General features: G+C 39.4%; 1 protein-coding gene and 1 long non-coding RNA gene across 14 annotated transcripts in view; both read left to right on the top strand.

Annotated features, from left to right (window-relative positions):
• The window catches only part of LOC134309894 (plectin-like), a 127,180-nt gene extending 109,480 nt beyond the window's left edge, over nt 1–17,700 (top strand). For 12 of the 13 annotated variants that reach the window (XM_062991319.1, XM_062991320.1, XM_062991308.1 and 9 more), the window contains 3 exons: nt 3,137–3,235; nt 7,973–11,326; nt 11,543–17,700. In XM_062991319.1, the coding sequence (XP_062847389.1) occupies nt 3,137–3,235; nt 7,973–11,326; nt 11,543–17,674 (9,585 nt within the window). In that variant the 3' untranslated portion in view covers nt 17,675–17,700. The remainder of the gene's footprint in view (nt 1–3,136; nt 3,236–7,972; nt 11,327–11,542) is intronic. The other variant, XM_062991321.1, reaches the window with a different exon arrangement.
• A 172-nt stretch (nt 17,701–17,872) lies between these two features.
• LOC134309895 (uncharacterized) lies at nt 17,873–19,945 on the top strand. The gene is made up of 3 exons (XR_010011236.1): nt 17,873–18,692; nt 18,924–19,007; nt 19,131–19,945. It is a non-coding gene; the product is annotated as an uncharacterized LOC134309895 (long non-coding RNA).
• The last annotated feature ends 6,435 nt before the right edge of the window (nt 19,946–26,380 follow it).

Below are 26,380 nucleotides of genomic sequence, written 5' to 3'. Positions count from 1 at the left end.
TGAGAAGTACCAAGACAACTGTATCTTGCCTACAGTCAAGCATGGTGGTGGTAGCATCATAGTCTTGGGCTGCATGAGTGTTGCTGGCACTGGGGAGCTGCAGTTCATTGAGGGAAACATGAATTCCAACATGTACTGTGACATTCGGAAACAGAGCATGATCCCCTCCCTTCGAAAACTGGGCCTCATGGCAGTTTTCCAACACGATAACGACCCCAAACACAACCTCTAAGATGACAACTGCCTTGCTGAGGAAGCTGAAGGTAAAGGTGATGGACTAAACCCAATTGAGCACCTGTGGCGCATCCTCAAGTGGAAGGTGGAGGAGTTCAAGGTGTCTAACATCCACCAGCTCCGTGATGTCATCATGGAGGAGTGGAAGAGGATTCCAGTAGCAACCTGTGCAGCTCTGGTGAATTCCATGCCCAGGAGGGTTAAGGCAGTGCTGGATAATAATGGTGGTCACACAAAATATTGACACTTTGGGCACAATTTGGACATGTTCACTGTGGGGTGTACTCACTTATGTTGCCAGCCATTTAGACATTAATGGCTGTGTGTTGAGTTATTTTCAGAAGACAGTAAATCTACACTGCTATACAAGCTGTACACTGACTACTCTAAGTTATATCCAAGTTTTAGTTCTATAGTGTTGTCCCATGAAAAGATATAATAAAATATTTGCAGAAATGTGAGGGGTGTACTCACTTTTGTGATACACTGTATATATATATACCTTATTAACATAAACAGTAAATAAATTTATTTGAACATAGCCAGGTTTAATTTCATTCAACCTCATCAGTGAAGTTTCTAAAGGAACAATATTTGAATTGAAGATACATATATTAATTATATTGTCCTGCTGTTAGCCCCCGCCTTCCCAACATGTGCAAGAAATGGGTTTCTGCTGACGGTTCCACTCTCCAGTGCTACACCAAACAGGGCAACAAACGGGGATGGGTCAATTACTCTCTCAAATATTTTAGAGAAGGTTTCAAAGATTGTACGCCAGTAGAGTGGCCGGAGCCTGTCTGCATCGATCACATGTAGGATCTATGTCTGCCCTAATCTTAGAGAGTCTGACCTTAGTCGTAAGGGAACAATATTTGATGAAGACAAATACAGTAGAGCAACAAAAGTTAAATATCAAAATGTATTAAGTTCTTAGTGAAGTTCTTAGAGAACCTAAATCCATTATCATTAAATGGAAAAAACCTATGAGTTTTTCCCCAATGGCTCAGCGAAAACTCATCCTGGAACTTTCTGAACTTGAAATACATAAAATTATTTTTTTTTTACTCAAGTTTCCCTTGTGTAATATTATGTTTTAATTAATCAGAAATTGTGTGTATTTATTTTTGACATACAGTGTATCACAAAAGTGAGTACACCCCTCACATTTCTGCAGATATTTAAGTATATCTTTTCATGGGACAACACTGACAAAATGAAACTCTGACACAATGAAAAGTAGTCTGTGTGCAGCTTATATAACAGTGTAAATTTATTCTTCCCTTAAAATAACTCAATATACAGCCATTAATGTCTAAACCACCGGCAACAAAAGTGAGTACACCCCTAAGTGAAAGTTCCTGAAGGGTCAATATTTTGTGTGGCCACCATTATTTCCCAGAACTGCCTTAACTCTCCTGGGCATGGAGTTTACCAGAGCTTCACAGGTTGCCACTGGAATGCTTTTCCACTCCTCCATGACGACATCACGGAGCTGGCGGATATTCGAGACTTTGCGCTCCTCCACCTTCCGCTTGAGGATGCCCCAAAGATGTTCTATTGGGTTTAGGTCTGGAGACATGCTTGGCCAGTCCATCACCTTTACCCTCAGCCTCTTCAATAAAGCAGTGGTCGTCTTAGAGGTGTGTTTGGGGTCATTATCATGCTGGAACACTGCCCTGCGACCCAGTTTCCGGAGGGAGGGGATCATGCTCTGCTTCAGTATTTCACAGTACATATTGGAGTTCATGTGTCCCTCAATGAAATGTAACTCCCCAACACCTGCTGCACTCATGCAGCCCCAGACCATGGCATTCCCACCACCATGCTTGATTGTAGGCATGACACACTTATCTTTGTACTCCTCACCTGATTGCCGCCACACATGCTTGAGACCATCTGAACCAAACAAATTAATCTTGGTCTCATCAGACCATAGGACATGGTTCCAGTAATCCATGTCCTTTGTTGACATGTCTTCAGCAAACTGTTTGCGGGCTTTCTTGTGTAGAGACTTCAGAAGAGGCTTCCTTCTGGGGTGACAGCCATGCAGACCAATTTGATGTAGTGTGCGGCGTATGGTCTGAGCACTGACAGGCTGACCCCCCACCTTTTCAATCTCTGCAGCAATGCTGACAGCACTCCTGCGCCTATATTTCAAAGACAGCAGTTGGATGTGACGCTGAGCACGTGCACTCAGCTTCTTTGGACGACCAACGCGAGGTCTGTTCTGAGTGGACCCTGCTCTTTTAAAACGCTGGATGATCTTGGCCACTGTGCTGCAGCTCAGTTTCAGGGTGTTGGCAATCTTCTTGTAGCCTTGGCCATCTTCATGTAGCGCAACAATTCGTCTTTTAAGATCCTCAGAAAGTTCTTTGCCATGAGGTGCCATGTTGGAACTTTCAGTGACCAGTATGAGAGAGTGTGAGAGCTGTACTACTAAATTGAACACACCTGCTCCCTATGCACACCTGAGACCTAGTAACACTAACAAATCACATGACATTTTGGAGGGAAAATGACAAGCAGTGCTCAATTTGGACATTTAGGGGTGTAGTCTCTTAGGGGTGTACTCACTTTTGTTGCCGGTGGTTTAGACATTAATGGCTGTATATTGAGTTATTTTAAGGGAAGAATAAATTTACACTGTTATATAAGCTGCACACAGACTACTTTTCATTGTGTCAAAGTGTCATTTTGTCAGTGTTGTCCCATGAAAAGATATACTTAAATATCTGCAGAAATGTGAGGGGTGTACTCACTTTTGTGATACACTGTACATCTTAAAAACATCATTTTTTAAAGTAATTATTTTTAAATTACACCAGCATCTAGACTCTGTTATTGTATATTATTGATGAATGCCTTTAAAAATGATTTAATATTTGTTTTTTCCTAATAGTACGTTACTCTGAGAACTCGGTATAGTGAGTTGATGACTTTGACCAGCCAGTACATCAAGTTCATCACAGACACGCAGAGCCGCCTACAGGACGAGGAGGTGCGTGACATTTCAAGGGGCTTGAATTGTACTAATCAAAACCAACACACTAACCCAAAGCACTTACCAACAGAATGGCATAAATGTACATACTTAATGTATGGATGACTGGACAGTAATCTCAGGTTTAACAGAGCAATAAACACATTCATACATTAAATGTCATGTCATTATAAGAATAAAAATAGATTAAAAAAATTTAACAAACCATATATATATATATATATATATATATATATATATATATATATATAGTACAGGCCAAAAGTTTGGACACACCAGTCAAAAGTTTGGACACACCTTCTCTTCAATGTTTTTTCTTGATTATTTTTATTTTCTACATTGTAGATTAATACTGAAGACATCCAAACTATGAAGAATTATGTAGTGAACCAAAAAGTGTTAAACAAACCAGAATATGTTTTATATTTTACCAACTCTACCTCTGCACAACCCAACTGATGGTCTCAAACACATTAAAAAAGCAACAAATTCCAAATATTCACTCTAGACAAGGCACAAACATTCATTGAAAACCAGTCCAGGTGGAAACCTAATAAAGCTGGTTGAGAAAATTTCAAAGAGTGTGCAAATCTGTCATTAAAGCAAAATATGGCTACTTTGAAGAATCTAAAATATAAAACACATTCTGGTTTGTTTAACACTTTTTTTTAACACTACATAATTCCATATGTGTTCCTTCATAGTTTGGATGTCTTTAGTATTAATCTACAATGTAGAAAATTTAAAAAAAATTAAGAAAAACCACAGGAATGAGAAGGTGTGTCCAAACTTTTGGCCTGTACTGTATATATATATATATACAGGGGTTGGACAAAATAACTGAAACACCTGTCATTTTAGTGTGGGAGGTTTCATGGCTAAATTGGACCAGTCTGGTGGCCAATCTTCATTAATTGCACATTGCACCAGTAAGAGCAGAGTGTGAAGGTTCAATTAGCAGGGTAAGAGCACAGTTTTGCTCAAAATATTGCAATGCACACAACATTATGGGTGACATACCAGAGTTCAAAAGAGGACAAATTGTTGGTGCACGTCTTGCTGGCGCATCTGTGACCAAGACAGCAAGTCTTTGTGATGTATCAAGAGCCACGGTATCCAGGGTAATGTCAGCATACCACCAAGAAGGACAAACCACATCCAACAGGATTAACTGTGGACGCAAGAGGAAGCTGTCTGAAAGGGATGTTCGGGTGCTAACCCGGATTGTATCCAAAAAACATAAAACCACGGCTGCCCAAATCACGGCAGAATTAAATGTGCACCTCAACTCTCCTGTTTCCACCAGAACTGTCCGTCGGGAGCTCCACAGGGTCAATATACACGGCCGGGCTGCTATAGCCAAACCTTTGGTCACTCGTGCCAATGCCAAACGTCGGTTTCAATGGTGCAAGGAGTGCAAATCTTGGGCTGTGGACAATGTGAAACATGTATTGTTCTCTGATGAGTCCACCTTTACTGTTTTCCCCACATCCGGGAGAGTTACGGTGTGGAGAAGCCCCAAAGAAGCGTACCACCCAGACTGTTGCATGCCCAGAGTGAAGCATGGGGGTGGATCAGTGATGGTTTGGGCTGCCATATCATGGCATTCCCTTGGCCCAATACTTGTGCTAGATGGGCGCGTCACTGCCAAGGACTACCGAACCACTCTGGAGGACCATGTGCATCCAATGGCGGTGCCGTGTATCAGGATGACAATGCACCAATACACACAGCAAGACTGGTGAAAGATTGGTTTGATGAACATGAAAGTGAAGTTGAACATCTCCCATGGCCTGCACAGTCACCAGATCTAAATATTATTGAGCCACTTTGGGGTGTTTTGGAGAAGCGAGTCAGGAAACGTTTTCCTCCACCAGCATCACGTAGTGACCTGGCCACTATCCTGCAAGAAGAATGGCTTAAAATCCCTCTGACCACTGTGCAGGACTTGTATATGTCATTTCCAAGACGAATTGACGCTGTATTGGCCGCAAAAGGAGGCCCTACACCATACTAATAAATTATTGTGGTCTAAAACCAGGTGTTTCAGTTATTTTGTCCAACCCCTGTATATATACAGTATATGAAAATTTTAAAAACCAACATTCACCTTAAGGTTACCTTGTTTAGACACTAAGCCTAGTCCTAGACTACACAGCATTTTGAATGGAGATTCTCCATTTAAAGCAAAATGTAGTCCTGGACTAGCCTTAATCCCTGTCTGGGAAATCAACCCTAAATGACCTTAATTCTGATTTGATACAATTTTTATTTATTTCTAAAGTAGAAATTGTATCATTTGGTTTAATTATACAGTTAAGTAGATGGTGTTAAATTCTAATTTAAAGATTCATTCACTTTTTGTCTTAATTCCATGGTATATGACTTTAATTATTGTTTTGCAGCTTTAATATTTACAATGTAGTGCACATGTCCTATCCATATATCCAAATCAAACCTTAAAATCTTAAAGGTCACATTTCATTTCCTATCCATATATCCAAATAAAACCTTAAAATCTTAAAACCTCAAAATTGTTTATATACAAATATTTTTGATTATTCTTTTTTCCCTTTACACACTTCTCACTCTGTCTCAGTCAAAGCCATGATCTTATTCAGTTTCTTACCCTTCACTGAATAACAGATTTCTTTCCCCTGTTTTTCTAACCCTAACCTTTTTATTTCTTTGCTTCCTAACTGCTTGCCAGTGCTTTGTCATGATGATTACTTATCTTGTTTGGGCACTAAAGAGGTAAAACTTTCACTCTGCTTATGTATTTTATGCTTCATGTATTTGAACACTTTTTATATACGTCTTTATTAAACTTTTCCTGCAATTGTCTAATCCTTATCTTTATATTTTGGTGTCTAAAGAACTGCCTTTCATACAGATTTGACAATTAAAAAGAAAGAAACACAGAATTTTAAAGTAAAATATCAGTAAATAACATTAATTTTTTGAATAAAAGACTAAGAATTAGACACCTTAGTTCACCTTTTTTATTTCACTGGCTATTCTGCTTTCCTGCATTGGTTAGGAAATATGGTTCTTGTTAGACTTGCTCAGTTTAATTCAACACGCAATCTTTCAAATAATACTTTTTCCATTTTCTACACCTTATTCCTTTACTATCCTTATTTTCTTTACCTTCACAGTTATACCTTTCATAAGGGGTTTTATTTACTGTAATTGTTACCATAATACAATGACCTTTCTAACACTTTAGGATATGGAACACAGTGTGCTGTATTTGTAGTTCTTTCAGTGTTACCTTACATTACCTTATTCATGATATGTATAAAATATTTTAAACTACAAATTAAAATTGAATAAAAAATAAAGTGTAAATGTGTTCTAGATCCATACCCTAATCGGTACTTTTACTGGAGCACAATATATTCTATAAAATCATCAAGATCATATTAGGCTTAGAATAATTGTACTGTATTGCCTCTTTTGGCAGATAAAGCTTATAAAAAGATAAGAAGATTGTATAAAATTTTATTATTTACTTTTACATATCATATTCACTTGTGTTTAAAGGTAATATATCTTAAAATTACTCAGCTATGTTGTGTAGTATAATCTTTACATCATCTACAGTGTTACAGTCTTTTCAATAGGGTTAGTCCTACAATTTAGGGTGTTTTGGGACTTTTTCCAGGGTTTTCTTATTCTTTATGATACTATTTATTAACATGCAGAAATGCCCATAAATGTTCTGAGCTTTACTCATCAGCATACAACAGTAATGAATTATAAAAAGTATTAGCTTATGATTTGTTGATGTTATTAAGTACAAATAAGATAACTTAACTTTACATGGAACAAACTTGTATACACAGCAGTCTGCAAATGCCTCTGGCCAGTCTGGTTTGAGTCAATAGGAAGGCAACATTAACCTTGGTAGGCAGAAAATTTACTCATAAATTGTACCAGATGGTCTACAACAGCAAAAGACCACATTAAATTCCATTTTTATTACCTGTAGTGGGCACAGGAACACTGTAACTAAGCAGTTAAAGAATGAAAAAACAGATATATAGAGATTTTTTAGTTTGGTGTAAACAGCATGAATTTTGTTGACTTGTGTCAGTAGTTCAGGCTGGTATTGTTATGGAATGTATTCTTTACATACTACAAATCCTTAGTAATTGTTTAAATTCCAAGTCTAGTATTGTCTCTGGTGTGCATCCCTTTTAGCCACAAATTGCCCATCATATTATGGCTACTTCCAGCTAGATAATGCACCTGATGAAATGTAAATGCTGTAGTAATTTCTTATACACACATCTATAAACTAATTACTATGTGTTCTGTATCCTAAAGTATTCTAAATTGTCACAAGACCGTTATTACATGTTCGAAAAATATTCATAAATTACACATCACACAATTACACTTACTTTATTTTCAGATTTACACTACATATCAGTACAACTATGAAATACTACATCAAGTCTTTACATGAAGCTAATGTTTTGTCGGCATGAAATTTTAAATTGTGTGGGGTTGTGAAAAAAACTGTCTTGGGTCTCCATACATTAATCCATACATTAACAGTATCACATTGCTATACCTTGTGATTGCATTTTGTTTGACAAAAAACTCATCCTAACATTTGTCATGTATGTATTTCTTTCTTTAAACTAAAAACTACCTTAACCATAACATCCTGTCATGCTTGCTCATTGTCATAATTTTCTTTACCATTTGCTTTCACTAATACAGAAAGCTGCTGAGAAACTTAAAGAGGAGGAGAGGAAAAAAATGGCTGAAATGCAAGCCGAGTTAGAGAAACAGAAGCAGCTAGCTGAGGCCCATGCGAAAGCCATTGCCAAAGCAGAGAAAGAGGCACAGGAACTCAAACTCATGATGCAAGAAGAAGTTAGCAAAAGAGAGTTTGTTGCTGTGGATGCCAAGAAGCAAAAGCACAATATTCAGCAAGAGTTGCACGAACTTAAAACCCTTTCAGAGCAGCAGATCAATGCTAAGAGTCAACAGGTGGAGGAGGCCCTTCAGAGTAGAGTCAAAATAGAAGAGGAGATTCGTGTTATTAGGCTGCAATTGGAAACAACATTAATGCAAAAATCTACTGCAGAGATGGAGCTAAAGCAGCTCAGGGACAATGCCGCTGAGGCTGAGAGACTTCGTAAAGCAGCTCAAGAAGAGGCGGAGAAGCTTCGCAAACAGGTGAATGAAGAATCTCTAAAGAAGCGCAAAGCAGAGGAGGAGCTAAAGCTTAAGTTTGAAGCAGAAAGAGAGGCTGCTAAACAAAAGCAGAAGGCCTTGGAGGACCTTGATCAACTTCAAAAGCAAGCGGAAGAAGCAGACAGGCGCATGAAGCAGGCCGAGGTTGAGAAAGACAAACAGATCAAGCTTGCCCATGAAGTGGCACAGAAAAGTGCTACTGCCGAGCTTGAGAGCAAGCGCATGTCTTTTGTTGACAAGACATCAAAACTGGAAGAATCACTTAAAGAGAAGCATGGAACTGTCATCCAACTGCAAGAGGAAGCAGAACGCCTGAAAAAGCAGCAGGTTGAAGCAGACAAAGCAAGAGAAGACGCTGAAAGGGAACTAGAAAAATGGAGGCAAAAAGCCAATGAGGCCCTTCGCTTAAGGCTTCAGGCTGAGGAAGAAGCTCACAAAAAGTCTCTTGCCCAGGAAGAGGCAGAAAAACAGAAAGAGGAGGCTGAACGGGAGACCAAGAAACGGGCTAAAGCTGAAGAGTCTGCGCTGAAGCAAAAGGATATGGCAGAGGAAGAATTGGAGAGGCAGAGGAAACTAGCTGAATATACAGCTCAGCAGAAGCTCTCAGCTGAACAGGAGCTTATTCGTTTAAGGGCTGACTTTGAACATGCAGAACAGCAGAGATCTCTTCTTGACGATGAGCTTTATCGCTTGAAAAATGAGGTAAATGCTGCTGTGCAACAACGGAAACAACTTGAAGATGAACTGGCAAAAGTCAGAAGTGAAATGGACATACTTATACAGCTTAAATCCAAAGCTGAGAAGGAGAGTATGTCTAACACTGAAAAAAGTAAGCAGCTTATTGAAGCTGAAGCTGCTAAAATGAGGGATCTTGCAGAGGAGGCAGCCAAGCTTCGCGCAATTGCTGAAGAAGCAAAAAGACAGAGGCAGGTAGCTGAAGAGGAAGCTGCCAGACAAAGAGCAGAAGCTGAAAGAATATTAAAGGAAAAACTTGCTGCAATCAATGAGGCTACTCGCCTTAAAACAGAGGCAGAAATAGCACTTAAGGAAAAAGAAGCAGAAAATGAGCGCCTCCGAAGGCAAGCAGAAGATGAGGCATACCAAAGGAAGGCTCTTGAAGATCAGGCTAGCCAACACAAACAAGACATTGAAGAGAAAATCAACCTGCTTAAAAAATCTTCTGATATGGAATTAGAAAGACAGAAAACAATTGTAGATGAAACTCTCAAACAAAGAAGAATTGTTGAAGAGGAGATTCGCATTTTAAAACTTAATTTCGAAAAGGCATCGTCTGGCAAACTTGATTTGGAGCTAGAATTAAATAAACTAAAGAATATTGCAGATGAAACTCAGAAGAGCAAGCTACAAGCTGAAGGGGAAGCAGAAAAATTCCGTAGACTGGCCTTGCAGGAAGAGAACAGGAGGAGAGAAGCTGAGGAAATGGTCAAAAAGATTGCTGCGGCAGAGCAGGAAGCAGCACGACAACGACAGGCTGCCCAGGAGGAGGTGGAGCGTCTCAAAAAGAAGGCAGAAGAAGCCAAAAAGCAAAAGGAGGATGCTGATAAAGAAGCTGAGAGGCAAATTTTTGTTGCACAAGAGGCAGCTCAGAAATGTTCTGCTGCCCAAATGCAAGTCCAGAGTGTCCTTGTCCAACAGAAGGAAGATAGTCTTGTACAGAAGAAACTACAAGAAGAGTATGAAAAAGCTAAAAAACTTGCAGATGAAGCAAATAAAGCCAAAGAAAAGGCTGAAAAAGAAGCTGCCCTTCTTCGTCAACAAGCAGAGGACGCTGAACATCAGCGCCAAGCTGCCGAAGTTGAAGCTGCACGCCAGGCAAAGGCCCAGGAAGATGCTGAGAGACTGAGAAAGGAGGCTGAGATAGAGGCAACCATACGTGCTCAGGCAGAGGCTGCTGCCCTGAAACAAAAGCAACAAGCTGATGCAGAAATGACAAAGCACAAATCATTAGTAGAGCATACTCTTAAGCAGAAGTCGCAAGTGGAGCAAGAGCTTACCAAGGTAAAACTTCAGCTGGATGAAACTGACAAACAAAAATCCCTTTTGGATGTGGAGCTTCATCGCCTTAAGGATGAGGTCAGTGAGGCTGTTAAACAGAAGGCCCAAGTGGAAGACGAACTATTCAAGGTAAAGATTCAAATGGAGGAGCTAATCAAACTCAAGTATAAAATTGAAGAAGAAAATCAGCGTCTTATGCGAAAGGACAAAGATAGCACTCAAAAGTTCTTGGCCGAGGAGGCTGAAAACATGAAAAAGTTAGCAGAAGAAGCTGCTAGACTCAGTGTAGAGGCTCAGGAGGCAGCACGCATGAGACTGATAGCAGAGTCTGACCTTGCTCAGCAAAGGGCCCTTGCTGAAAAAATGCTCAAGGAAAAGATGCAAGCTATTCAGGAAGCGTCCAAACTGAGAGCTGAGGCAGAGATGCTTCAGAGACAAAAAGACCTTGCTCAAGAGCAGGCTCAAAAGCTGCTTGAAGACAAACAGCTAATGCAGCAACGACTCGAAGCAGAAACAGAGGGCTTCCAAAAATCATTAGAAGCTGAGCGCAGAAGACAATTAGAGATAGCCGCCGAAGCCGAGAAACTTAAGCTCCAGGTGTCTCAGTTAAGTGATGCCCATACAAAGGCTGAAAAAGAGGCAAGGAAATTTAAAAAGCAGGCAGATGAAATCAGTGCCTGTCTTCATGAGACTAAGCTTGCCACAACAGAGAAAATGACTATTGTTGAAAAACTGGAAGTGCAGCGATTAAGCAGTGACAGAGAAGCGGATGATCTACGCAAAGCAATTGCTGATCTTGAAAGAGAAAAGGCTAAATTGAAAAAAGACGCTGAAGATTTGCAGAAAAAGTCTAAAGAGGTATTAAATTAAACATGGTATAAATATGCAGCTTATGTCATTAATCCCTTTCCTAAAAACTAACATTGCTAAATCAAAAATTAAATTATATTATTTGTCACTGTTATTTTTAGTAAAAATCTATTATTTACAATTAGATTGAACATTTACTTGAATGTTTTGGTGATCTATTTAATTTGCATTTGAAATAATAATGATCTTTTTCTTCCTTTCTAGATGGTTAATGCTAAGCAGGAACAAATTGAACAAGAAAAAACAATCCTTCATCAAACATTTACCTTGGAAAAAGAAATGCTGTTAAAGAAGGAAAAGCAAATTGAAGATGATAAAAAGAAGCTGGAAAACCAGTTTGAAGAAGAAGTAAAAAAATCCAGAGCTCTTAAGGACGAACAAGAGCGTCAGCAAAAACAGATGGAAGCAGAGAAAAAGAAACTTCAGGCCACCATGGATGCTGCTCTTAAGAAACAACAAGAAGCCGAAGAAGAAATGCGCAGAAGACTGAAAGAGATGCAAGACCTAGAACGAAAAAAGCTTGATCAGGAGAAACACCTTGCTGAGGAAAACAAGAAACTACGTGAAAAACTTGAGCAGCTTGAAGTCGTTCATCAACAACAAATATCTCGCACTCAGGAAATTGTGAGCCAACCTGTTGGCTTCAATGGCCAAAGTGTCGAAGTTGACAGCAGAAATGGAGACTCTGCCTTACTTTTTGATGGCATCCGTGAAAAGGTTCCTGCAAGCCGTCTGTTAGATGTAGGCCTCTTGAGCAAAATGGATTATGACAGCTTAACCAAAGGGAAGATCACAGCGCAAGAGCTTAGCCAGACAGAAAAGCTTAAGACATTTTTAAAGGGTGGAAACTGCATTAGTGGCTTGCTTGTTCATCCCAACCGTAAAATGCCTATCTATCAAGCCATAAAAGAGAAAAAAATTGCATCAGGCACTGGTTTAATATTACTTGAGGCACAGGCAGCCTCTGGATACATTGTTGACCCTATGAATAACAAGAAGCTAACTGTCAATGAGGCAGTGAAGGAGGGTCTCATTGGGCCTGAACTGCATAACAAAATGTTGTCTGCTGAGAGAGCTGTTACTGGTTACAAGGACCCTTACACAGAGGCAAAGATTTCACTCTTTGAAGCCATGAAGAAAGGTCTAATTACGGAAGACCATGCCATCAGACTGCTCGAAGCTCAGATTGCAACCGGAGGAATCATTGACCCAGTCCATAGTCACCGTGTAACTGTTGAAACGGCCTATAAGCAAGGTCTGTTTGATGCCGCGATTAAGAAAGTTCTCGAGGACCCCTCAGATGACACAAAAGGATTCTTTGATCCAAACACCCAAGAAAATCTCACCTACTTGCAGTTAATGAAAAGATGCATTAATGATCCTGAAACAGGATTTCTCCTTCTACCAATTTCAGAGAAGTCTGCTTTGAATGCCAAAACATTCACTGATGAAGAAACCAAAGACATATTTAGTAAGACAACTGTGTCTGTGCCGTTTGGAAAATTCAAAGGAAAGACTGTTACAATCTGGGAAATAATTAATTCTGAGTACTTTACAGAGGACCAAAGAAAAGATCTAATTCGCCAGTACAAAACAGGCAAGATTACAGTTGAAAGGATTATCAAGATTATAATCAGTGTTGCTGAGGAAAAAGAGAAAAAGAACGAGCTTGAATTTGATGGCATTAGAGCACCTGTTCCTGCAGCAGAGCTACTTGAATCCAAGGTTATTGACAAAGACCTCTATAACAAGCTACACAAAGGAAATACAACTGTCAAAGAGGTGTCTGAAATTGAGCCTGTGCATAAAGCCCTGAAAGGCTCGAACTGCATTGCAGGTGTAGTCATTGACTCAACCAAAGAAACAATGTCCTTCTACCAGGCTATGAAAAAAGAGATGATGAGACCAGAGCCTGCCCTAAGTCTGTTAGAAGCTCAAGCTGCAACTGGATATATCATTGACCCTGTCAAAAAACAGAAGCTTACAGTAGACGAAGCAGTAAAGGCAGGTCTTGTTGGTCCTGAGTTACACGAAAAACTGTTATCTGCAGAGAGAGCTATCACAGGGTACAGAGATCCTTACACTGGAAAAAACGTTTCTTTATTTGAGGCTATGAAAAAAGAATTGATTAACAAAGACCAGGGAGTCAGATTCCTTGATGCACAGTTGGCCACAGGAGGCATCATAGACCCTGTTAAAAGCTATCACATTCCACAGGACATCGCCTGTAAGCGAGGTTACTTAGATGATGAAACACTTAAGGTCTTGAGTACCCCAACAGATGACATCAAGGGTTTCTATGACCCAAACACACAGGAGTATGTCACATATCTGCAGCTTCAAAAGAGATGTATCACTGACAAAAAGACTGGACTTCAGCTTCTACCCCTGTCTGAACAAGCAATTAAAGCTAAACAAGAACAGAAGTTCACTGAGGCACAGACCAAGGAAGCCATGACCCAGGGAACAGTAGAGGTTCAAAGTGGACCATTCAAAGGAAGAAAAGTTACCATCTGGGAGATTATCAACTCTGAATATCTCACTGAGGAGCAAAGACTTGATTTGCTGAGGCAGTACAGGTCTGGAAAGGTGACAATTGAGAAGATTATAAAGATTTTAATTACAATTGTGGATGAGAAAGAATCCAAGAAACAAGAGCAGTTCGCTTTCAAAGGTCTCAGGGCACCTGTCCCAGCTAAGTCTCTGTTTGAATCTAACATAATTGATAAAGATACATATGGCTTGCTTCAACAAGGTAAGAAGTCTCCAAATGAAGTCAGCAAAAACAACTTTGTTAATAAGTATCTGCAAGGCTCAGAAAGCATTGCTGGAATATACCATGAACCTACAAAGGAGAAACTTAGCATCTATCAAGCAATGAAAAATAAACTCTTGAGACAGAACACAGGGATTGCTTTGCTTGAAGCCCAAGCTGCTACAGGTTTCATTGTGGATCCTGTAAGAAATCAGTTTCTCACGGTTGATGATGCAGTTAAAGCAGGTCTTGTGGGACCCGAGCTTCATGAAAAACTTCTCACTGCTGAAAAAGCTGTTACTGGCTACAAAGACCCATTCACCGGTAAAATCATCTCCTTGTTCCAAGCCATGCAAAAAGAGCTCATACCCAAAGAGCATGCAGTGCCCCTCTTGCAGGCACAGATTTCCACTGGAGGCATTATCGACCCTGTCAATAGTCATCGAATTCCTATTGACGTGGCATACCAGCGGGGATATTTCAGCAAGGAAATGGCTACTAGCATTGCTGAATCCTCAGATATAAACAAGACCTTTTTTGACCCAGAAACTGATGAAAGTGTGTCATATAAACAGTTGAAAGACAGATGTATGACTGACCCAGAGACAGGCTTAAACATCTTGCGTCTGTCTAAACCACAGTCACCAACAGTGGTGGAAAAGACTTTCCTTTATACCGAAGAACAAAGCCAGAGTGATCTATCCAGTACTCCAGTTGACCTCCCAATTGAAGGTCTTACTCAAGGCTCAATGTCCCTCTGGGATATCATGAACTCAAACCTACTACCAGAGGAAGAAAGGAAAAAACTATTGGATGAATATCGCTCAGGAAAAATTACTAAAGAGCGAATGATAATTATAATCATTGAAATAATGGAGCAGAGAGAAATTATCAGAGGTGAGAACATTAAGACGTGCAATACGATCAGACGTCGGATTACTATTGAAGAACTCTATAGTGCCCGTGTCATTGACCTGGATACCTACAACCTGCTGAAGCAGGAGAAAATGACAATACGTGAGGTCATGGAATTGCAGAGTGTAAGAAAGTATTTGTATGGTACTGGCAGTGTTTCTGGTGTTGCAATTAATCCCAAAACGAAAGCGAGTATTTACCAAGCAATGAAAAGAGGACTAATAAAGCCAGAAGATGCCATTTCCCTCTTGGAAGCACAGGCAGCCACTGGTTTTATCATCGATCCCGTAAGAAATGAGATGCTCACTGTTGATGAAGCAGTTCGTAAAGGAGTGGTAGGACCAGAACTTCATGATAAACTTTTATCAGCAGAAAGAGCTGTCACTGGATACAAGGATCCATACAGTGGCAAAATAATATCCCTCTTTCAGGCAATGAAAAAAGATCTGGTGCCAGAGGACTATGCTATGAGGCTGCTTCAGGCTCAGGCAGCCACGGGAGGTATCATAGATCCAGAATATAATTTCCATCTGCCAGCAGATATTGCCACACAACGTGGCTACATCAACAAGGAAACGTATGAAAAACTTTCTGATGAAACTAAGGGATATGTGGATCCTATCACTGATGAAAAACTCTCGTATGCACAGCTGCTCAAGAGATGCCGATTTGAAACAGATGGATTTTATCTGCTACCTTTAGCAGAAAAAAGACTAGTGTTAAAGGGTCTCAGAAAAGATGTCTCACTGGAAGAATTATTACGCACACATATCATTGATGCAAAAACAGCTTCAGAGCTTAATGAGGGTTTGGTGACAGTTGAAGAAATGAACTCCAGGCTCAAGGAGTACCTTGAAGGAACGGGATGTATTGCTGGTGTGTTTGTGGAAACAACTAAAGACCGGCATTCCATATATCAAGCAATGAAAAAGAACATGATCAGGCCAGGAACAGCCTTTGAATTGCTGGAGGCTCAAGCAGCTACAGGATACATCATTGACCCGATCAAGAACTTAAAACTTACTGTCATTGAAGCTGTCAAAATGGGAATTGTGGGTCCAGAGTTCAAAGACAAGCTCTTGTCTGCAGAACGGGCTGTTACTGGCTACAAAGATCCTTACTCCGGTAAAACCATCTCTCTCTTCCAGGCTATGAAAAAAGATCTTATTCTGAAGGACCATGGCATTCGTCTCCTTGAAGCTCAGATTGCCACTGGAGGAATAATTGACCCAGAGGAGAGTCACCGATTGCTTGTGGAAGATGCCTACAGCCGAGGCCACTTTGATGAAGAGATGAATGACATTCTCTCTGATCCTTCTGATGATACCAAGGGCTTCTTCGACCCAAATACAGAGGAGAATCTAACCTATCTGCAGCTAAAGGACAGATGTATTCGAGACCCAGAGACTAATCTTTTGCTTTTGCCACTAAAAGAAAAGAAAAGAGAGAAACAGACATCATCCAAATCCTCAGTTCGCAAACGCAGAGTCGTTATTGTTGATCCGGACTCAGGCCGAGAAATGTCTGTGTATGAGGCTTATCGCAAAGGGCTCATTGATCATCAAACATATCTTGAACTTGCAGAGCAGGAATGTGAATGGGAGGAAATAACAATTACATCATCTGATGGTGAGGAAAAGTCTATAATCATTGACAGAAGGTCAGGTCACCAGTATGACATTGCTGATGCTCTGGCAAGAGGGCTAATTGATCAATCTACACTTGAGCAGTATCGTACTGGCAACCTTGCAATTACCGAATTTGCTGACATGTTGTCTGGAAACATGGGTGGCTTTCGTTCCCGCTCGTCATCCTTTGGATCCACTTCATCCTATCCAATGAGTCCCATACCCTCAATCAAAACGCCTACAACCATATGGAATGATCCAACTGAAGAGACTGGACCTGTGGCAGGAATTCTTGATACAGACACTCTGGAGAAAGTTTCAATCACTGAAGCCATGCATCGTAACTTAGTTGACAGTATTACAGGCCAGAGACTCCTAGAAGCACAAGCTTGCACTGGTGGAATAATTGACCCAACAACTGGAGAAAAGTTTGCAGTTGCAGAAGCAACCAGCAAGGGTCTTATAGAGAGGATAATGGTTGACAGAATCAACCTAGCACAGAAGGCCTTTAATGGCTTTGAGGATCCTAAAACCAAAGCAAAAATGTCTGCTGCTCAGGCCCTCAAGAAAGGCTGGCTCTATTATGAGGCTGGTCAGCGTTTTCTGGAGGTGCAGTATCTTACTGGTGGCCTTATTGAACCAGAGGCTGAAGGAAGAGTTTCTCTGGAGGAAGCTATCAAGAGAGGCATCATAGATGGTCGTACAGCTCAAAAGCTAAGGGATGCAAGTTCTTATTCTAAATACATCACATGCCCCAAAACCAAACTGAAGATTTCCTATAAGGATGCAATGGACAGAAGCATGGTTGAAGAGGGAACAGGACTGAGACTGCTGGAAGCCTGCTCACAGTCTAGTAAAGGCCTTTACAGTCCTTACAATGTCAGTGGTTCTGGGTCTGCAGCTGGTTCAAGATCTGGATCTAGGACAGGATCTAGATCAGGCTCAAGAAGAGGCAGTTTTGATGCCACTGGCTCTGGCTTGAGCATGAATTTCTCCTCATCTTCCTACACATCCTCCGGTTATTCTCGCAGATTTTAATACTGACCCACCCAAACCCACCAACACCCCCCCCCCCCCCCCCCCCCCCCCCCCACTATGCACTTGCCAAGACTCTTAACTCAAAGTCATATATAAAACCCTACAGCTTATATATATATATATATATATATATATATATATATATATATATATATATATATATATATATATATTAATCTGATTTGCTTTTTTTTTTTTTTGCTATAGAAAGGTGCATTCCAAAATCTACTGGTATGTTCTTATTGGGGACTGGTAGCAGGGTCCCCTCATATATGTAGTTTGGGTGCCTAAAAGTATACAATATATGCTTAACCACAGCAATAATTCATCATTTAATTTATTTTCTGCTACAATGTTTATGCCTTTAAATAAGTTCCAATTTTAAGAATAATGTCAAACTTAAATAGCACAGCTGACTTTATAAGACCTTTTAATATGGTAAATAACACTAATTGTGTAATAAAACATTTAAAAGCCATACAGCTAATGCTTTAATTTACTACTACAACCTGCAATTCTACTAAAATGTTATGTTTTTTTTCTTTATTTGAATTAATCAAGGCAATGCACCAAAAATATGCCACAACTGCTAACATTATTAAAAAGTTTATATGTTTATTTTTTATGTATGTTTATTTTATGTATATTAATGGTAACAGAGAATTGTAATTATCCGCCATGGAATGTAGTGATGTGCAAATTGTTAATATTGCAGAATGTATGAAAGCAAAACATTAAGTGATATTTCAGGTTAACACTGGACTAGGAAAGCACACTTAATGTAACATGACCTTTGTTACATTACACTGCCATGTCAATGCCATGATATGAAGGTACATGCCTCATATGTTAAACTGACCATCAGCCCTCGCCACCATGAAACAATCCAACAGTCACAAACAGTAATTTCATTCAAGTGGTCCTGGTGTATTGTTCCAAGAAGATTTAGGATGTCTGACCCTACCTCCACTCATAACATCTGGAAGAACCTAAATGTGATGCTGAACAGTTGGTACTTGTAAGTTCTATTAACAGTATTTTTTTAATTCCAATTTCTTCCTTTTATTTAATGACACTTAGCCCACAGGTCTACTGTTTTTTAGTTGCAGACATTTACACTTATGCTGTATGTTGCATTAGTTTATTAAATGTATATTTTTCAGGCTCTTTAATGAAAAAGCTTTGTAATGATAATATTCTGCAGTAAATTCAATGAATTTTCTGCTCTTCTTTGTTCATATTTTAACAGAAATTATTCAGAACCAAACATGAAACAATAGAAGACAGTATTAAAACAGAAGTTTACCAGCAATCTTCATCTACAGACATTCAGGTATGTAGGTTTTTAGTTCCCGTTGAACGAATCTTTAGTGCCCATTTTGTTTTGAACATTTGTTTTTGTTGCCATCTTTTTGCTTTTCGTTACCTCATAGTTTTCTATTTTTTTTTATTTTAGATCTTCAGTGAGGTTTTCACTCCTTTCTTCTGTTGCTTCTGCTGTATCATTTGCACAAAAATTGAGGCTAGGGTTACCCTGAAGTTTTCTTTGGATATCATACCAGGAACTGACTGTCATGGAATGGGCATTCTCTACCGTTACCATCTACAATTTGGATTTTTGGGGTTAAAAAGCACATTTAATGGACTCATGTTGAAGACTGACTATACAGTCACTAAGACACATTTTGACATTCAAGTTTTATATCTTATAACTTTTTTAATTTTCAGTTTCACTGTATCATTAGGTTGTGTGATTCATTTAAAATGCATTCCCCTTGTCTTAATTTACCCAGTGTGTGCTACTGTATTCTACACCAATTTGAGGTCATCAATATTAATTAACACAAATACCACCCATAAGATGTGTGTGCTTGCTTTTTTGTTGTTTTTAAATTTCCATCATCAGCAAAGATTTGTTTTCAGCCAGTGTTTTTTTTTTGGTTCACAAATCCATGTTTATGTTGTTTTTTTAAGTACTTGATTTGTGTATATCTTCATAATTTTCTTTCAGTTTTTCTTGTTTTTGATATATTCTGTAATATATTTTCTTTGCATGGTTTTCTAACTTATCAGATGTTATAAAAATTAAGATGAAGTGCATATATATAATCCCAATGACAAGTGTCAGCATTGCTAGACTAATTGATATGTATGAATACAACTTATCTTTGCATGTGCTATGTTTCTGAAGAGATATAATGGTGGACGAAATTACATTTCATTTTAATAACACCACCTGGTAATGTAAATAAAAGGCTTTTGAAAAATTCATTTTTTTAAATTTCTTTTTGCATTTATTTAGTCTAGTTAGCTGAAGAACTATAGTGAACTATAAATCTGGTGGGGAAAAGTATGAAAATCTATAAGTATTATTTCTGTTTATTTCATGGCCCAATCTCTATATGGCATGGATATTCAAAGGCATTGAGAGAGAGTCCAAATGTAATGACAGTCACCGATGGACTGGCTTTATCTGCTCACAGCACTGACTGCCATGCTGGCATTTCTGCTATAACTCTGTCCATGCCATCACTTTCACCTTTCCAAGATGGAAATTATAAGGTATGTCCCCAAAAAGGTGTAGGAATATCTATAGAAGAAAGATTGCAAGCAACAATTCTTTTTTAGTTTACAATCAAATACAAAAATTTACAAAACAGTAATAAGCAAGTAATTAGAGGGAAAAAAGTAATACAAGAAATGTGTGTATTTCAGGGAGCAGGCATACTTAAAGGCAGAAAGTACGGGTAAGGCAAGCCATGCTTTTGTCCAGTAAACAGTTCAACAATTCCTTTAGCTATTAAATGTTTTAAAGTAGTTTTAAACTCACCATAGTGATCAGTGATTTAATACATGTTGACAAAAAGACCAATGAAGGATTGATATACAGTGGTACCTAGCAACTCAACGTCAATTGGTTCTGGCAGTGGTGTTAAGTTTAAAAGACGTTAAGTTTCAATTTTTTTTTTCCCATAAGGATGTATGAGAAACCTGTTAATGCGTTTCATGGTCTCATGGACTTACATATATTTTAGTCTTATGTAAAATTATGGTGTTGTTTTTGACACTTATACACTGAACACAAATATAATATAAAAACACTGAAATAAACAGCTGATTTCTCAGAACCTCAAGCTATACAAGTTTAAAAGTGAAACAGTGAGGAAAATCCAGATAAACACAGATACATGTGAATGCTTTCAGACTGGATTTGACGGTTATTTCAAACAAATGCAGTTTCATCTCATATTCACACTTTGATGACGTGTTACCTCACCGCTCAAGCCGAGCGCTAAACAAAGCGATTGTTCATTGATAGTTTAAAATGAAATAAATACATTTTTTAAAAACACACTGAACACGTTGAGTTTAAGGGTACAAATGTCTCCACAAAGGGCGTTGAGTTTCAAAGGTTTTGAGTTTAGGGGACGTTGAGTTACAAGGTACCACTGTACATACTAGGCATTTTTATGTAAATGGATTGTGTAGTTTATTAAAGAGAGAGTACACTATATGGCCAAAGTTATGTAGAGGTCAATTAATTGGTCAAGGTAATCAATTATATATAATAATATGTTTTCAACTTTGTGGCAAGACCCTCTATTATGCTAGCTCACCACCGCTGAGATCCAGGGTGTCTACAAAGACATAATGGGTTATGTCTGAGGGTGGGGGGGATTTGCCAAAGCTATGATTAGTACCCTGTCCAGGGTATGCCTGCTTTGTGCTTTACCAGTGAAATCAAACTTGCTGCAACCCCAACCAAGATAAAGCAATTCAGGAAAATGAAATTAAAAATGAACTTTGTGGCAACAGTTTAAAAAAGCCTTTTTCAGAGCCCTGACCTTAACTCCTCTGCACACCGTTGGGATAATTGGAATGTCAAATGTGAGTCAGGCCTTCTTATTCAACATTAGTGGCACTTGACTGAATGGGCACATATTCTCACGGGCATATACTAAAATATAGTGGAAAACCTTTCCAAAGAGGTAAAAAAAAAACGGTTATACCTGAAAGGGGTGCCAGCTGAAGGGCTTGGTCAACTGTCCACACAGTTTTGGCCATATAGTGTATAAGATTTATAAGATGATGGAATTAGAGCCTTACTGCATAACAGAAGGTGCAGTGCATGCCTCCTGACACCTTCCCAGGATGGACTCAGAGGAGTGGAGCCAGTGGCAGAACGAGTTTCGAGGGCAGATACGGGCACTTCGCCACTGGTTAAAGAGGATGGAGATGATGCTGCCGTCTATGGATCCTGCTGTAAGTTGGTCATTTATTGTATAGTTGCATCTTAACTCATGCAGTCTTTAAAACAAAAAAAATGAAAAGGTAGAGGTTAAGGGATGAGTGTACCCATAGGGGAAACAGAATATATTTATGTTGTAGCGTTGAGATGGATCAACAAGAAGCAGTCAAGATTTGGATTCATAACCAGAGGTCACTTATTAACCAAAGCAAAATTCAACCCTAAAGCAAACCATGAAAATATGTAAAATGGCAACAGCCTAACTAAAATGAACACACAAACGGAAGGTTCTCCCCGAAACTCTGCCCCCAGACAAAACCCACATACTTACTAACAGAACAAGGTACATGGACATTTCCAACAGGCTCCTTACAAACAATACACACTATTTACAGAACTACACACTTTCCTATCAATGCCTCATTGCCCCCATAGGTTACTTGGCAGCAAACCTACAGTGTCTTGGGAGGTGACAGTTCCTCTTCCATGGCCTCTGAACAGGGGTCAAAATGTCTCTGGTATTAAGTGATGCAAAAAAAGGAGAGAACAAGTCCCCGAACAAGACCCGGTGCAGCATCATTTGACCCTTTGAACCAGTGTTCACTCTATACATAATGCCACAAAGCCATCATTCCATTCAGGATGGAGACGCATTCCTTCTCCCAGAGTACTTGGTACTTTGGTGAGAAAAATACAGATCAATCCAAGAACCAAAGCAAACATTTTTGTAAAGATGCTGGAAGAAAAAGGTACAAAAAAATCTATATCAACAATAACATTAAAACGTGACCTATATTGACGTGGCCTGAAAGGCCGCTCAGCAAGGAAGAGGCCACTACTTCAGAACCGCCATAAAAAAGCCAGTCCTTTGGTCTGATGGAACAAAAATGGAACTTATTGTTATGTATGAAGGAAAAAGGGGGAGACTTCCAAGCCAAACAACACCACTCCAACCATGAAGCACAGAGATGGCAGCATTATGTTGTGGTGGTGCTGTTCTGCAGGAGGGGCTGAAGCACTTCACAAAATAGATGGCATTATGAGGAAGGAAATTTATGCAGAGATATTGAAGGAACATCTCAGAACATCAGTCAAAATGGCTTAAGGTCAGCGAAGTGAACATAATGCAGTGGCCATCACAAAGCCCTGACCTTAATCCCTTAAAAAAAAACTTAAAGGCGGAACTGAAAAACCATGTGCGAGCAGGAAGGCCTACAAACCTGACTCACACCAGTTCTGTTGGGTGGAATGGGCCACAATTCCAGCAACTGATGTGAGAAGCTTGTGGAAAGGCTACATGAAATGTTTGACCCAACTTGAACAATTTAAAGGCAAAGCTACCAAATTACCAACCACCTGTATGTACATTTCTGAGCCACTCAGACTGTGACAAAAAAAAGAAATAAAACCTGAAATTAATCATTGTCTCGAGTATTATTCTGACATTTTACATTGAAATATAGCAGTGATACTAACTGACCTAACAGAGGAAATGTGTTCTCGGAGTTTAAATGAATGTGGCTTAGGTGTATGTAAACTTATGAATTTAAATGTAGCTGATCCATGCTATGAATTGACACATGGCCTAACATAACCTGCATTTGCAACTGTAATTGAGACTTAATGACTTAGAAGTCATGTTTTGTTTCTGTCATTTTGTCCACCCTATTTTTGTAAGCAATTTCAGGCTCCTAAACGTTTCCTGAACTCTGCCCACCAACTGAGTCTTTTTGTGTATGAGAAGGAAAAAGGGTAGAAGAGGAAGAAAAAAAGAAAGCCAGTGTCTCTGTTGTGTGGCACACTGATCCTGTGGCACAGAATGAAATAGATGGCGGGATTTCTTCAGTTGCAGTACACCCTAACATTATAACCTTAGAAGCCTGGCACCGCAGAAAGACAGAGTAAGGTGCAATTCCTCTGAAGAGATGGCATGTCCAGGCATGCTCTTTTGTGCTGCGAGTGGATTGGGAGAGTGGGGTGCAGTACTTCATTGGAGGCCTCTTTACACATGAGAGAGCACACAAAAAGCACATTAGATACAGATGGGTGGATGAGGAAGGAGAGAGACAACAAATCTAATATTACAGAGGGAGTCCTGTGATCTTCCCACACTAGAGCTCGTCCTCTCTGTTAGCTGACAGTGATTGGATTGTAGTTTCCGTTTCCTAATAGGTGGGCTTCAATTAAACTGGATCATAATTCATTAATTTATCTGTATTAACTGCTTCATCTTACCTGGAAACATAAGGGGACCAATCCATAGCAGGACATATCACACTCAATCATAATCCACCTACTGCAGGAGAAAACCCACAGGGACAACATGGCAACCTTTCCACAACAATGAGTCAAGTCAAGTCAAATTTATTTATATAGCGCTTTTTACAATGGACATTGTCTCAAAGCAACTTTACAGAATTCAGGGCCAACAGACTTGGAGCAGAGATGAGTATTGAACCTAAAGCCCATGGAAACCTACATCTGTGTGACACTCACACTGTGATGATGCCTGTAACTAAAGTTGTAATAAATTAATACTTTAGTAATAAACATTTAGTGATTGTTTATGTAAATGTTAAAATTTAGGATGGCACATGGATGTAGTCATTGGAATTACTTTCTTTAGGTCAATCAATTTGTATCTTTAATGGGATGACATTGAAAGCTGTAGTGCATTTACATTTACATTTTTGGCATTTAGCAGACGCTTTTATCCAAAGTGACTTACAGCCCTTACAGCAATTGAGGGTTAAGGACCTTGCTCAAGAGTTCAACAGTGGCAACCTGGGAGTGGTGGGGCTTGAACCAGCAACCTTTTGGTTACCTTAACCACTAGTCTACAACTGCCCTATTCACATTGTTTTGGCCAGTTCTGATATCTCTATCCCTTTTCACCCTGCTCTACTCCGTTTGTTATGCTAATAACCCATGTCTGCTCCTCAGTTAACAGTCTGGAGGGACTGTTGTTGACCTCTCTGTATACAAATGCACTTCAGCGTTTTTTATACATTACCTAAATATGGTGGACACTTCTGTTTGGAGTTTTAATTGCACTAACATCCATACACTGTTCATGTCTAATTGTGACAACCATATTTTGCAACCACAATGATTCCCAGTAATGTTTGTGTAGCCACATACGCACATACTACAATGGGGGACCTCTTCTTCCCCTTCCTTTGACTTCCTGCTGATGCTGAATAAATGGATAGAGGCAGTGTGACTTAAACGTTTTTCTTTTCATTAAGCTCTGTAAAGCAATGTCTGCATCCTAAATTAGCACTACACTGCCTGCATATGTTTAGAATTGGCCTGGAGACAAAGATTTACTTTGACTTTCCATATACTGTAAATGTAATTTTAAGTATCAAATCCTCTTTTAATCTGTGACATGTATAGGAAGTGACTAAACCATCAGAGATTAAACATGTTCTGAAATATTACTATGTGTTACTGATTAACAGTTGTAGCCTAGCGGTTAAGGTACTGGATTAGTAATCAATAGGTCGCTGGTTCAAGCCCCACCACTGCCAGGTTGTCACTGTTGGGCCCTTGAGGAAGGGCCCTCAACTGCTTAGACAGTATACTGTCACAGTACTGTAAGTTGCTTTGGAAAAAGGCGTCTGCTAAATGCCGATTTGGTCTATTTTATTTATGCATTTTCTTCCAATTTAGCATAGTCAATTTGTCTTCTGCTGCTGGGGGATCCCTGATTGCAGTCGAGGTGGGTATATTGCTGCTCACGTCTCCTCCGACCCGCGTGCAGCCCTTAGCGGAACCCTTTTCACCTATGCATTCTGCGTAGGTGCCTCTCTATCTGCTTATCAGGGTCCTTACACAGCGTTTGAAGTCATCCCGCCCTAGCAGAATCATGTCTGCTGCAGGCACTGCCAATTATGCCCGCTAGATGGCGCCCAGCCGACCGGTGGCAACCTCGAGTTTCAAACCGAGGAGTTCAGAATCTCGGCGCTGGTGTGCTAGCGGAATTTCCCGCTGCACCACCTGGGTACCAAAGGTTCCAATTTAAGAAACCTAAGAACATAAGAGTAGCTATAGCATTTTTAATTGCTGATTTGTTACACACACTGTGCTATCCAACAAGAGTGGCATGGTGGCACAACAGGTAGAGTTGAGCCAAGAAAAGAAATACTGTCCTTTTTTATATTTATCGTCAGCATTTGTTATAATAGCTTTTATTTAATTACATTTCATTACATTTTACCTTTACATCATTTACCTTTTTACATCATTTTCAGACACTTTTATACAGTGCAACATACAGAAGCGCTTCCTCAGTAAATGTGTCAGTAACCAGTACAGGTAAATTCAAGTTCAGGGGTTCAATTTAATCCATTGTCCTGGAGCCAGTATTTGAATTAAAATAGGTCTCAGTGTTTGTTTACATTTCTGTAAAATGTTGTGTATGTCTGTCATGGGAATTGTAAGAAAAAAAACCC

This window comes from Trichomycterus rosablanca, chromosome 3 (genome assembly GCF_030014385.1).
Source record: "Trichomycterus rosablanca isolate fTriRos1 chromosome 3, fTriRos1.hap1, whole genome shotgun sequence".
Lineage (NCBI taxonomy): Eukaryota > Metazoa > Chordata > Actinopteri > Siluriformes > Trichomycteridae > Trichomycterus > Trichomycterus rosablanca.
This window is presented reverse-complemented; position numbering and strand designations above follow the sequence as displayed.